The following is a 14,323-nucleotide window of genomic DNA, read 5'->3' on the forward strand; positions in this document are numbered from 1 at the left end:
TGTAGTTTTGACATTTCCTGCATGGGATTCCTTCGCATTTTTATGTACGTAATCATTTTTCTTTGGAACTCAAGACTAGTTGACGTGAGACGTTATGACACAGCTTTGTGGTTAAAGGTAAAAGTCATGAAGATTTGTGGAACGGGCACCGGTTCTGCTACTTCAATTGGTGACGTTATCAACTCGAATGGTTCACTTCATAAAGAAGTTTTTGTCGTACGAATCACAAATAGATCATTGGATTGGAGATAAGACAGCCCTGCCTGCATATGTAACGATTTTGTTTTCTCTCTTTTGCTTTTCTATTATCTCTACTATTAGTATTAATTAATGATTAATGTAAATATTTGTTTTCGTCATTTCATAAAAATGAAATATGCTAATTTTCGCGATAAGACATCCTTGTAAAATGTTTATGAAACTAATGTAATTTGCTGATAAAATATAATGAGTGGGTGTAATTATTTTCGAAATTACTCTTTTCTTAATTTGATCACGATGGATTTGCTGTTTGGTGTAGCTTTTTTCATGATATATAATAGTATTTATAAAAATACAAACCATATTGCATTAGTTTTTCATTTAGAAATATTATCAAATTAGTCATTTTAATAACACTTAATGTAATTAATTTTTTTTAGAAACTAATGTGATAGTACAAATGTGACAAAAAGAAATTAATTTGATGTCATGTTGATCCGTCCAATAGAAATTGGGCTAGATCACACATAATTGAATTTAATCCAATAGAAATATGATAGTGAGGAGAGATATTTCTAATACTTCAGCGAGATCTTTCGTGAAGAGTCTAGTATCGAGTTGTTTTGTTTAGTTAAGACAAATATGAGGAGTACCTGCAAGGCACTTCAATACTCAAGTTAGTATATGAACAATGAGCTTTTGTCAAGATGAATTAAATATTCATACATAGGCTTCAAGCATCTATTATATAGTTATTGATTGTCCTGTTTATACTGCCTTAATATAGCGACATTTATCCTCAACGATGGGCAAAAATGTTGCTTGTTGGCTATCCTGTGTGTGAAATGTCTATTTGTGGGTTATATCTTTTAGGTGTGGCTGAAACCAGTGTCTTTCCCCTAACTATAGGCTATTAGGATAGCTATAGAGTTATGAACTGTTGATACTACAATAGTATGCGTGCAGTATGACATCAACACTGGATGAACACGTTTCCTTAGCCTTTAAAACTTGACTATTGTACCTCTTGCGGCATTTATGAATTGAGCCTCATATCTTGCATGTAAGTCCATATCACATGAATACCACTAGAAAACTAATTTGATATACTTAAAAATACAAGAATACTGTAATATCATGTATTTATTTAAGGAATTAAAATTAATATTTACTCTAATAGTTATTAATAGAATTATTTTATTTTATTTTATGATGAAAATCAATCTAATAGTTGATAGTGCAACGTATCGTGTTTTTCTGACAATCGATTTTTTCAACAAAATGATTCATTAATTTGAAACAAACAAACACAATTCCAGTCGCTTTTTGTACCCAAATACACACACTGCTGCACCTCTCTGGAATATGAATCGTAACAAGTGTTCTTTACTCAATAATTTTTGTAGTTATCTTTTTTTTATAACAATTTTTTTTGTAGTTATCTATAATAATATATTTTAGACATTTTTAAATAAAATAGTGTTCTTTTTATTATGTAGATTGCGTCAATTTACATTGTCCAAACCTTACGTAACAAAAAAGTGATATTTTAAAACAATTAATTTTTTTTTTCCCGATAAGTTTTAAAAAGCTAGAAAATATTTGAGTAAAAAACCGTACCTCTCTTGATAGTTGATAGTGTTCTTTTTCTTATTTTGTCACCCCAAATTTCTGCCACATACTAGATTCCTCCACCACCATCTTTTTTAATTTTCTTTCTTTTGTAAAAGGAAGCAGAAAAAACAATTTCCTTTAAGAAAAGAAAAAAAACTGGACCACTAGTGGTCACTTACTCACTATTGATGCGTTGTGCAACTTCTTATATTTTAATTTAGGACAAAATTTAAATAAAATTCTTAGATGCTTGTGGTGTTATTAAAAAAAAATTCCATGTATAGTATATTATTATTATTTTACTCTTTTTTAAAAGTTTTTACAGTTAAGATATAAGCATAATATATTTTTATTATAAAATTGTACCGTATATAAGCACCCAAAGAATATAGTCTAAATTTTCTTCTTTAATTTATGCAAAAATTTAATTTAATTTAGTCTCTAGAATTCAAGTAAGTGATTTAAGTTTAATCTTCTACTTTTAGTAATTGTAATTTAACCATTCAAATTTGTATTAGTTTATTTTCATCTATCTTTACTAATATTAATAATTAGTATAAATTCATTTTCTTATGTGTGATAAGAAGTTAGTCAGAACTATTGCGACTGCATGGTCTCAACAATTGTCTTCTTGAGAGTTTGAACTTTTGCTCTTTTACTAAAAGTGGTTCTCAATTATCATTACAGTCAACTTTGAATGGTTGAAATGAAATAATTGAAAGTATTAGACTATTTCACTAAATATAAAAATTAAAAGTAGAAAGATGTGGTTAGGCTTTTTTTTTAAGTTAATTTATGGGGTTTGATTTTCTCATGTTGCATGAGAATTCAATTCTCATGTTGTGACTCAACTAGAGGTGGGTCCCACATTTATTAAAAAAAGAAAAAGAAAAAAAAAGCTTTGCACGCAAGTCGAAGGGTCACAACATGAGAATGGAATTCTCATGCAACATGAGAAAATGTTTTTCCTTAATTTATATACCTATTTCAATAATTTGCTTATAGAATTCGATATATTTTCTCTTTTTGCGGGCCTGACACCTTTTGTCCTCCTATATGTATCCCTTTAACATTTTATTGGTCCTATACATATCCAGTTAACAAAAATGCAAAACTTAAAGTATGAGATTTGGGCCTCCCATATCAGATGACCTATGGTTAAAAAATAGCGTAATTTAGAGACACCTAGTAAAAAAATGTGAAAGTATAAACTGAAAGTATGAGATTTGGGCCTCCCATATCAGATGTCCACTCCGCTGGTGACTTTAGAATGTGTATGAAATGGGTCATTGGGTTGTATCCCACATTGAGGAAAACAAAAGGCAAATTTGATTGATGGCAATGACTAAGCAAAAGGTTTAATTGATGCCATGTTTTCCACCTTGGGCGAATGTTGCACTTTTAAATGTCCAGTCCAAATCTTTGGCTTGCATGAGAGTTTGAAGAAATTAGGAAGAGTGTCTAGTTTATTTTCTGTTTCATTTTCAGTTAATATTATCTTCACAAACAATTGTAAGAATATCACTTTATTTTAGTTTTTAATTTTTGAAATGGTTTAAAGATGGTAAAAACAATACCTCAACGATGCATCAAGAAGCTTTTACAAAATTATGTAGTTATGACATTAGCATAATCATTGTTCTTGTGTTTTTTTTCTTGTTCATAATCAACATGAAACCAACTAAGCTGCATACATGCTATTCATACTTCACTACTTTTTCACACACATACCTACCTTGAAAGACACAGACTTCGACTTCGAAGTTCGGAGGAAACATGACCGGCCTTAGCAACAATATGAGAGGGAGAAAATAAATAAGTACAACAGAAGAGTTCTCTTAATGCCTTCTTTTTGTTTAATCTTTCAATAGATAAATAACGGGCAAATACTACAAACTACCTTAAGTTTGGCTAATTAACACATTATCCCATTCTCACCCAAAAATTGCACTCCCCCTACCGAATTAATAGCAGTAACTGTTTTGTGAAAATACTTCATATGAAATATTCTCGCTTAATCAAGGTTTAACGCAGAATATGAAAAAATAAATCAAGAACCATTTGAGGCTTTCTTCAACGGCCTGGGTGTTCAAGAACACAACCAACCGACCAAGGGTTATGCTTCTTTCTAGACTGTGGTTGCAGCTGCCAAATTTTCCATTGCATATCTCTACCAACATTCCCCTGTTTATTACCATGAGAGGTTGCTCAAAACACACCCACTCCAATCCCCTGCTTTTGAGCCTTCCCGGGAACAGAATCATAAAATGCATACAACTCCTCAGCCATAACCACCCAAAGTGCACTAAAACAGACCCACCATACTCACCAGAACAATATCTACATACCATTACCCCAGCAAAGCAAACCTCTGCCTAAATACAAACAAAATCATGAACAAGCTCCAAAAATAGCTAAATCCAAAATAAAAAATAAAAAATGCACAACTCCTTCGTGAGCCCCCATTCATCACCATTCCACCCCAGAACAGCCACCATGAAGCAGCCTCATCCACCTCCACTAACCCAAGTTTTCTGAACCTCCAACACACTCAAACCTCTATTTCCAGGCAACAAACACCATTTGCAACCAAACTCATCATAAGCAAGCACCATCACCTCCACCGCAAGGCCAAACCAACAGATCTCAAAATTCATTGCACCATTACCACCAGCAATCAAAAACCCATCTAGCCCCAATTTCACGAACACACCAGCCTCTTCCTCTAACCATTCTAGCCATGCACAACCATGAGCATCCATTGCCCAACCACCCAAGCCACATCACCCATGGAACAGCATGATCAAACCACCATCAGTCACCTCCAAACCCACATCGTGCCACAGAACCATTGTCCTTATCCATCATCACTGTGCTACCCAGCCATGACACCACCATCACAAGCCAGCCCCAGCATCAAGGAGGTGAATGGGGTTAACAATGGTGTATCAACCAACAACACATTTAATGCCATCCATTCAGCTGGGTGGAATGCAATTTTTGGGTATGAATGGGGTTACGTTTCAATTAACCATACCCCAAGAAGGCTGGTTTGCCATAAATAAATAATAGCACAACTCATTAACCCACTATCTTGTTTAAAGGTTCTGACTCGGCCAAAGGGTCCATCTGTAACTTCCATAAATTATCAAATATGGTTTTAGAAGCTTTTGTTAGTGAGGGGATAATTGGTCCTCACATTAAAGTTCATTATATTCATAAAAAAATGGCAGATAGCCAAAAAAGAAAAAAAGCGGGTGTATAAAATGCAAAGCAGGAAGGAATGAAGGTCATATGGCCCACGTTTTTTTATGATTACTGTAGCAACTCAAGTTTTAGAAAAAAATTAGAACCGGCAGTGCATTCAGGTAAAAAATGACAGACAAGTTGGTGACGCAGCAACTGTAGAACAGATATGAATATACAAAATGTAGCAAAGTTAAGATTGCAAAAAACTCACACTTACTGAGCTGGTTATGTATGACACAACAACTGTTATGTCATCAAGCTTCCCACCATAATAACGGAACCCAGCCTCTTGGGCAGCAGTAGAAAATGGTGTCTGCCTATTCCTGTCCTGTGCTCGCTGACGAGCCAGTGCTGCTATCTTCTGAGCAGTTACTTGGGGTTCTAGTCCAGCTCTAACTGCATGTAAAACAATTGCAGTGACTTCATTATTGTACAGATTATCAAACAATCCATCTGTTCCAGCAATGACAACATCTCCGGGGGCAACAGGTATCGTAAAAACCTGGATATGTTATTGCGACAACTGTTAGTCTGTTTAATTTTCCTCAAATATATAAACTTATTTGGAAAGAAAGAAACTTCATCTGCTATGTGGCTTCCTAGGGAATAATAATAGGATCATGACTGTGGCGAGACTAAAAATGATAATAATAATAATAGTCCATCAGACAATTTCATTGTATTAGATACGTATACATTAAAGTAGAATAGAATAATTGGAGCTGTAAAAATTTTGATCTGCAAATCATCTTACACGTGCTTAATATATGAAAATAAGGATATGTTGAAAATGAGATGCACCTTACTTTCAATTTTCACCCCCTCTACTGCGTATGAATGAGTAAAAAAAAACCTCTCCATTATCACAAAATAGGATGAAAAAGAAATTTCAAATGCCAATCTATTTTCTCTGTTGCTGCATATATTAATCATGAGAAGTTGAAGGAAAGGGCTGTGAACTGTGTGTTTCACCATGCCTGTACTATTATACTGTCAGAAACAGGTAATGCTGGACTGTCTGAATAAGTATTCCTTGGTATGGATGCTATCAGAAACAGGTAAAAATGTACTGTCAACAAATTTGTGCCTTAATTTTGAGATTCCCATATTGTTAATGTAATATTTTCCTCCTTACACCTACAGAAAGTAAAAGCAAAGAGCACTAGAAGTAAGTCTTATGTGAAATGACATGTGAGAACTTACCTCACCAGAGCTGGGTAAATCACCTCCATTGCCACTCTCCAGTTGATACGTAAAATTGAAGTCATGCTGTTGAACAGGGGACCTGAAAATGGTGCATCCATCTCTAACCACAATGAACCCACTGTCACCCAAATTAATAGCTTGTAGTCCCTGGACCAAGAGACCAAACACATGGAATGCAAATTAATGTGAATTTACTTTTCCTTTTATACTCAAGAAAGAAAACTACCCAAATTTACCAGCAGAACTAATTTTACTAGCTGCAGGTCAAAACACCAATCAAACATCAAGTTTAAGAACTTAGGAGCAGGTGACATAAGAATTAGTTATGTGGGTGCAAGTTCTCGTGCCCTCATGGGTCCATGGGCACAGTAGAGAAAAATATCATCAACACAGAGAAAAATATGCTGGCAAAGCTTATCTTAACACACCCTTAATATTTTATTTTATTTTTAAAAAAAAAAGAGCCTAAGAGTACAGACATGATAAAGTATCTAGTTTTATTGTATAATATTTGTTTTTTTTTTTTTTATAGATACCTAACAATACAGACATGATAAAGTATCTAGTTTTATGTCTCGCTAATTAGTTCTAAAGAAAATGGAGAAAAATATTTTGCTTGTAAAAAACCATAGAATGAAAAACATTATACCTTATCCGTAAGGGCAATGATACAAGCTGTTGATGAACCCTTGGCCTTTGCATTTGAGTGAGCCTTCTCTAAGACCCTTGCCGGATTAATAGAACCTTTAGGCTCCTCTGCAATTGCTCTAACTGAATTGGACATAAGTTCTCGGGCAAACAATCCTGCATTAACACCAACATCTGCCCAGCCACCTACACCATCTGCAACACCAATTGCTTGTTCATCTGTGCAAATAAAATGAGCATCCTCTCCACCGGTATCCTCCTTATCTGGATGCGGTAGGTAACATGACCCCGAAAACAGCGTCAAACTCTTTCGACCAACATTGGTTCTGAAAAAAACATTACCAATGATAAGTAAGCAGTAGCTGTGAGAAAGATAAACTAATTTATAAGTATACTCTTCCACCCAGGTCACATGTTCTATTCATGTAGTTAGCCTCTTACAAACACAAGGTAAGGCTACCTAATATATACCCACTCAATGTTACACTCTTCCATTACCATGCTATTCATTTAGCTGGTGAAAAAAGAAACATTGGATTCCATGTGGAAATGATAACATCAAGACTCACTTTTGGGGTTCACTGCAGTATCATCAGCTTCAATTTTAAACAACATACATGTGGTCATCTTCTATGAGCATATAAATTGAATTGTTTTAAAACAAGTGTTTATGCAGAATTAAATAACAAAAAAGAACAACATAAACACATACTGCTGGTCAATTGAAAAGTTTGAACTTGGAAGCTGTTCAACATCACGAGCTGCTTCAGCAGAATAGCAAGCAAAAGAAGAGTTCTTGAGCTGATGAAGCGAACTCAAATTGCTAATCCTCCAACTGGCATCTGACGTGGAACAGATAAAATTCACAACACTAATCAACGGCTGTGATCTTCTGAGATTCACGGTAGCTCTCAAACATCCTTTACGAGTTCGGTCTCTGAAGTAAACGCCAGTTGGCTTGGCGATTACGTCATCTCCCAGCAGCAATGCATTCGAAGCCGAAGCAGCCATTGATTGAAGTTGAATACAAAGATTAGAGACAGAGCTAAATTCCCTCCTTGTTATTGCTTCACGAATCCAAGAGCAAATATGGCACCATTCATGTTTGGGAGAATGCCAGATGGCATCTTACTGAACCCTGATTCCTAAATCGATAAGACAAATTCGGAGGGAGGGTTTGTTTTAGCAATTGAGGTTTCAAATTTGGTAAAAGAGGAATTCAGAATTACCAGATAATGATAGTGACAGCAGAGAACGGAGATTGAGAATCTGAGATCTAAGATAAACCACGGTAGAGGTGGACATATGGGATATAGAAGGAATGGGATTTTTCGGCGCTTCTTCTCAGATTTCCGCAAATACCTAAAATGCGTGGGAGATAGAGTTTCAACTTGTAATCCAAATGCTCAACGAATATACCGGTGAGTATTTATTTTCTTTTCAAAATTAAAATTTCAAATTGTTATGTCTTTTTTTTTTTTTTTTTTCTTGCCTTCGCGAGAATAAATATTTGTAAAAGTTGTTCCTATATTTGTTGATTTTCTTATTGTAACGTCCACTGTCGCTGCGAGGTGCTATAAAAGCGGGCTATTGTGGTCTTCCTACTCTTCTCTACCTACTTCACCAATATTGAAATTTGAAGGCTTTGGTTCTCACCATGTTGTTTTGAAAATTTCTGTTGAAGATATGACTAAGGCTTGGGAAATGTTTTACCAAGGCCCCACGAAAGGTGTTAGATGTTCATGCAAAATTTTCAAACTAAGGCCGGGTGAGTTCTAGACCTAGACATGTTAATGAGAGAAAGAAAGTGAAGATACTTGCCTCGTTCATGTTCTTTAGTTTTCAAGGAAAGTTGGTGATAATTATTATTATTATTTTATTTTTTTTAATGATGAGCTTTATTCCTAAGTAGGATTACAGCCTATTGAAATTGTCTCTAGCATTTTTTATTTGATGTATCTAATATTTATTTCTACTAAGATTAAGTTAAGGGTTTCCCATTTTGAGAAAAAATTTTATGCCTAGATTGACACATTGTGAGAGTACTAGAGGACCGTTTGGATGGATTTTTTTTCTCTAAAAGCTATTTTTTTCTTGAAAAAAATCACTTTTTATTTTTAGTTCATTTAGATGTTTATTTTTTAAAAAATAGAAATCACAAAAAAAGTCAAATACTTACTTTTTTTCTGAAGTTAAAAATTTTAACTTCTAAAAAAATAGAAGTCAAAAGTCAAATTTTTTTTTTCAAAATATAAATATTTTTATAAAAATATAAATATTCTTATAAAAATATAAATAACTTTGATTTTTGTAAAAAATCACTTCAAAAATAAGAAAAAGATAAAAGTTACTTTTTTGAGAAATCAAAACAAACAAGCTCTTTGTTGAATTTAAACCGTTGACCGAGTTATGGTCAAAGGCTACATAAGGCTCTAGCTTGGAGGATCATTGATGAGGTTCTGAGCCAAAAAGTAGAAATATAGCCTTTATCCAAGCTTCCATGGGTGGGAGTTTGATAGGCTTTTTGACCCTTATAACCCTTTATTATTAATTAATTATCGATTTGACCTTGATTATAAACTATTTCAAAAATTTAACCTCCTCAAAAAACATAACACCAATCTGCCCCTGTTTGACCGTTGACCACCAAGCTTACCCGGGTACACCCCTCTCTACCCGGGTATTTTTTGAAAATTTTTATCTACCCGGGTAAGGAGGGGTGTACCCAGGTATTGTTCTTCGTACTGAGAAATTGCTTGAATTATTTACCCGGGTAAGGAAGGGTGTACCCGGGTAATTGGGAGCTCGTGAAGCTTGATGAAGCAGATACCGACAATGCCTTAAGTGTGGTGGATAAGGTTACTTCATCTGGCATAAGACCTTCATCGACCATTAAACTAAACAATTCCACCACATCTTCAATGGCACCACGATGAGACAAAGAGGTCATCAAACAAACCTAAGAGTTCTTCAAGAATCATCATCTCGGTATATTTTTTGCGAGCAAATACCGTGACTGAGTGAAACAATTCTTGAGAGTTTTACGCCATTCCTAAAAAATATTCTAGAGACTTCAAGTTCTTTTGAGTAAACCCACTGGTCTACACATCGTTCTTAATAGCTTTCTTTCCTTGAACAAAATTCGTGAAAGCAATAAAAGGATGCATTGTCTGCTTAGTAGAAGATCAAAGTTCGAGAAGTTGTGGTGAGAATAGAAGAAAAACGAGGGTTTCTTCCTATTTTACCTTGATCTTGGCTAGTGACTTCCATTTTTTGGTGCCTTCTATGGTATACCCTATAACCTCTGTTTTTGTGCTTCGTTCTTCTATCATGGAACTTGGGTGAACATTCTTGAAATATAAGTGGTGTGATAAGTTGATTGTACCCGAGTACACCCCTCCTTACCCGGGTAAAAACTTCAAGCAATTTCTCAGTGCGAAGAACAATACCCGGGTACACCCCTTCCTATCCGGGTATTTTTTGAAAAATTTTGTCTACCCGGGTAGGGAGGGGTGTACCCGGGTAGGCTTGGTGGTCAACGGTCAAACAGGGGCAGATTAGTGTTATGTTTTTTGAGGGAGTTAAATTTTTGAAATAGTTTATAATCAAGGTCAAATCGGTAATTAATTAATAATAAAGGGTTATAAGGGTCAAAAAGCCGAGTTTGATATGTTCTTTTTTTTTTTTTTTTTGATAACAAGATATGTTCCTTTTAAACAACAAAGGATAAGCTTAAAGAATTCAAACGATGGAAGAAATAAGGCTTAATCTGATGTCTTTTACTCCAATAAATAGTCCCCTTAAATAGGAAAATACAACCAAGTTCAGTTCGTGCAGTTAGATAATACAGTTACAAGGAATGAAGAATAAAATAACTAGCCAACTATTCCACTAAGGCTTTGTTTGGAAATTGGTTTTAGCAGGGAAAGGAAAGGAAAATGAGAGTTTTAGAAAGTCCTTCTTTTATTTGTGAGTTTAAAAAATGAGAGGAAGGAATTAGGAATTTTTACTAAACCCTCTGAAACCTTCTTTTTTTCTTAAAAATTAAAGTTTTCCCAAATTGTGGGGTTTGAAGGGAAAAATATTAAAAATTACTTATCTACCCTTAGCATTATATTGTAAAAACTACATAAATGTGAATCATTTTTAAATGTGACATTATTAGAAAAGTCTAAAATACTAATAGAATTTATCGACGAAAAATATTTCGTCAAAAATAGTGATGAAATTTTTTATGAAAATCATATACGTCAAAAAATTCCCATCAAAACTAAAGACGAAATTAGAGACGGAACCAAATTTTGCCATAATCAGTGACATAAATTTTTTACGGAAAAAAATTCAGTCAAAATTATTGATAAAATCAAATTCCGTCAAAACTTTCAACGAAAATATTTTTATCCAAAATTTTGACGAAACACATTTCCATCGAAAAGTTTCGACGTAAAATAATTACGTCAAAATTTTTTACGAAATAAATTTTCAACAAAATATTTCGCAAAAATATCCGACGAAAAATATTTCCTTAAAAATTGTGACTAAAAACATATCTGTAAAATATTTTAAAGGAAATTTTTTTTGTCAAAATTCTTTAAGAAATCTAAATTTCGTCAAAACATTTCCCTTAAAATATTTAACCAAAAAACATATTCATCAAAAATTTTGACGAAAAATATTTTCCTCAAAATTTTCAACAAAACACATTTCCACCTTAAATTCTTTACAGAAAAAAAATGTCGTCAAAATTCTTTACAGAATTAAAATTTTGTAAAAATTTTACGACAGAAATTTCGTTAAACTTTTTGACAAAAAAAATTATTGTCGAAATTTTTAACGAAACTCATTTCCATCAAAAATTTTCGACGAAAAATATTTTCGTCAAGGTTTTTGATAAAACACATTTCCATCAAAATTTTCAACAGAACACATTTCTGTCAAAAAATTTTGACAGAAAATATTTCCGTAAAAAATTTTGTTGAAAATTTATTTCGTAAAAAATTTTGACGGACTAAATATTTTGTCAAAATTTTTTACATAATATAAATTTCGTCAAAAGTTTCGAATGAAACATTTTCCTAAAAAATTTGACAAAACAATTTTCGTCGAAATTTTTATCATAACACATTTCCATCGAAATTTTGAACGGAAAGCATTCTGTCAAAATTTTTAACGGAATTCTTTTTTCGTTTTAAACATTTGATGCAGGAAATCATTTTCGTCAAAACTTCTGACGAAAACTAAATTTTGTCAAAAATTTAGATAGAAAATTTATTTTTGAGAAAATTTTTATCGGAGAAAAATTTTCGTCGCTTTTCTACGAAAAATATTCTGACGAAAAAATAATTTTGTGAAAAAAAATTTGTCGTTTGCAACGTAGAAATTTCGTCGACATATTGAAACTCTTGGGTCTCTCCCAATCCAACACCGCTTCTATTTTACTCGGATCAACAACCACTCCTGCAGACGAAATGACGTGACCCAAAAACTGGATCTCATGCAACCGCTTCTATTTCATTCAAGCCCTTTTTGAATCTATAGGATTTGTCTTCTGGAGTGAGGGGAGCTCTACCATACAAAGAATACTTTGCTAACCTGTTGAACTTGTTCAGATACTCATCCACTATCATGCCTTCTTGTCTGAGGTCTTCAAATTCACTTCTTTTCTTTTCCCTAGCTTTTTCAGGGAAGTATTTCATCAGAAAATGCCTATCAAAAAGTGGCCAAGTAATGGCATACCCTTGGCTCTCAAGTGGGTGCCTGACGGTGTTCCACCAATCTACGGTGTCTCCCTGTAACATATACACGGCATACAGAAGCTTCATGTTGGCCTCACACTCCATAACCTAAAAAATATGCTCCATCTCCTGGAGCCACTCTAGTGCGGCTATGGGGTCTCTCCCACCTTTGTAGTGAGGTGGGGAATGCTTCCTGAAAGCATTCAACATACGCTCTCTGATCTCTCGGTCAAACATAGGCGGTCTTGCTGACCTAGCAATCTCTACCACCGGCTGCCTCATGCGTCCCCCATGGACAGATGCCTCTGCCTCCTGATGGGCCTCTCATGTCCCTTCCTGTCTCAGCACGACAGGGTCAATAATTGATTTATGTCTCCAAAATTTCATACATAAAGTTAATTGGATGGTTTACTTCATAGAGGGGAAAACAAACAGTTTGGTCTGAGCCTGAAGGTGACAAGAAACCATGCAATGATCGGTGTTACCTTCAGGTATTCTTCTAATTCGTCTAATATTTGAATAAAAATTTATATTCTAATGCAGGTGAGAAAATTAAACTTTTACTTGTTTTCAGTACCCAAAGAGTTGAAAATGGATTTTGTCAAATTATTTCTTTTCCTCTGCTTGTATGTTGTAATGAAATAACGAAATAATAAAAATAAATAAGATGATAGAAAAAAATAATGAAATAAATAAATAGAGAAAATAAAAATAGATCAATAAAAGAGAAAGATAAATAAATAAACGGACTTCAAATTTTAACAACTATGTTATCAGTTTTCATGTGATGGAATATGGTGATACTAACATTACAGCAAAAAAGCTTTATGTATACCAAGGTTTTGATCTTGCCACAGTGAACTTTTCTCCACACAACGGTAAGCTAGAGAGTCAAATGAACGTTGTTAACCAGAGAGATGCAGAGCTTTTCTTCAAGTGGAAAATGGTATAGCTATTTTCTCCTACGTTATCATCTACCCCTTAATAGATTTATTCTTTATTTAATATATATATATATATATATATATATATATATATTAAATAAAGTACCTAATATATGATGTATCTTTCATTGAGAAGTAAAATTCTCTTTTCTCTAAGGCCTTGTTTGAAAGGTGAGTTTAGTTTGTTTTTCTTGTTAATTTGAATTGGGAATTGTTTTTATTTTTTTTAATATATTTGTATGAGTTTAGTATATTGCTTGATAAAGCCATTACTATTTAGGTTTTTTTCATTGAAATTGACTAACATTAGCCACTAAAGTAATTGTGTTACTTAAATTTGACATTTTACAACTTTCAAGTTGATCATCTTCACAAGGATCAATATATATTTATTTAGAGGGTTTGTTTTTTCTAAAGTTACTTCAGATAATTTTATCTAATGTTCACCGAAACGACGTCGTTTTGGGGCGGAAATCATGGTGTTTTTGTAATTTTAATTTATTTCAAGGTTATAATAGTCTTTATCATTCTAATTTTTTATTTTTCAACTCTAAAACGACGTCGTTTTAATGAACATTAGACAAAATTATCTAAAGTAACATTAGATACTTTTTTCCCTTATTTAAATTATGGGATTTATGAATATTATGTTACATGACGAAGCTTACAACATGTTACACTCACAATGCAAGTGGGCCCCACCATTTTCTTATTTTTTGTTTTTTG

At 33.5% G+C, this 14,323-nt stretch overlaps 1 protein-coding gene across 1 annotated transcript; it reads right to left on the reverse strand.

The window, feature by feature from the left end:
- Positions 1–3,603: 3,603 nt before the first annotated feature.
- LOC133301609 (probable protein phosphatase 2C 55) lies at positions 3,604–8,361 on the reverse strand. Its single transcript, XM_061501255.1, has 4 exons — positions 7,631–8,361; positions 6,920–7,244; positions 6,268–6,417; positions 3,604–5,566 (listed from the first exon to the last, which is right to left on the reverse strand). The coding sequence occupies exons 1-4, from the start codon at positions 7,927–7,929 to the stop codon at positions 5,255–5,257; spliced, it is 1,086 nt and encodes a 361-aa protein (XP_061357239.1). The 5' UTR covers positions 7,930–8,361; the 3' UTR covers positions 3,604–5,254.
- Positions 8,362–14,323: the final 5,962 nt, after the last annotated feature.

This window comes from Gastrolobium bilobum, unplaced genomic scaffold, assembly GCF_033153095.1.
Source record: "Gastrolobium bilobum isolate Gb01-03AN ecotype WA unplaced genomic scaffold, APGP_CSIRO_Gbil_v1 utg26694, whole genome shotgun sequence".
Lineage (NCBI taxonomy): Eukaryota > Viridiplantae > Streptophyta > Magnoliopsida > Fabales > Fabaceae > Gastrolobium > Gastrolobium bilobum.

Excerpts from the sequence above, each read along its gene's own strand:
- LOC133301609 (XM_061501255.1), bottom strand. The coding sequence starts at position 7,929 with ATGGCTGCTTCGGCTTCGAATGCATTGCTGCTGGGAGATGACGTAATC. Across the intron at positions 6,418-6,919 it reads TCATTGCCCTTACGGATAAG|GGACTACAAGCTATTAATTT; the intron begins GTATAATGTTTT and ends CTCTTGGTCCAG. Across the intron at positions 5,567-6,267 it reads ATTTACCCAGCTCTGGTGAG|GTTTTTACGATACCTGTTGC; the intron begins GTAAGTTCTCAC and ends TAACATATCCAG.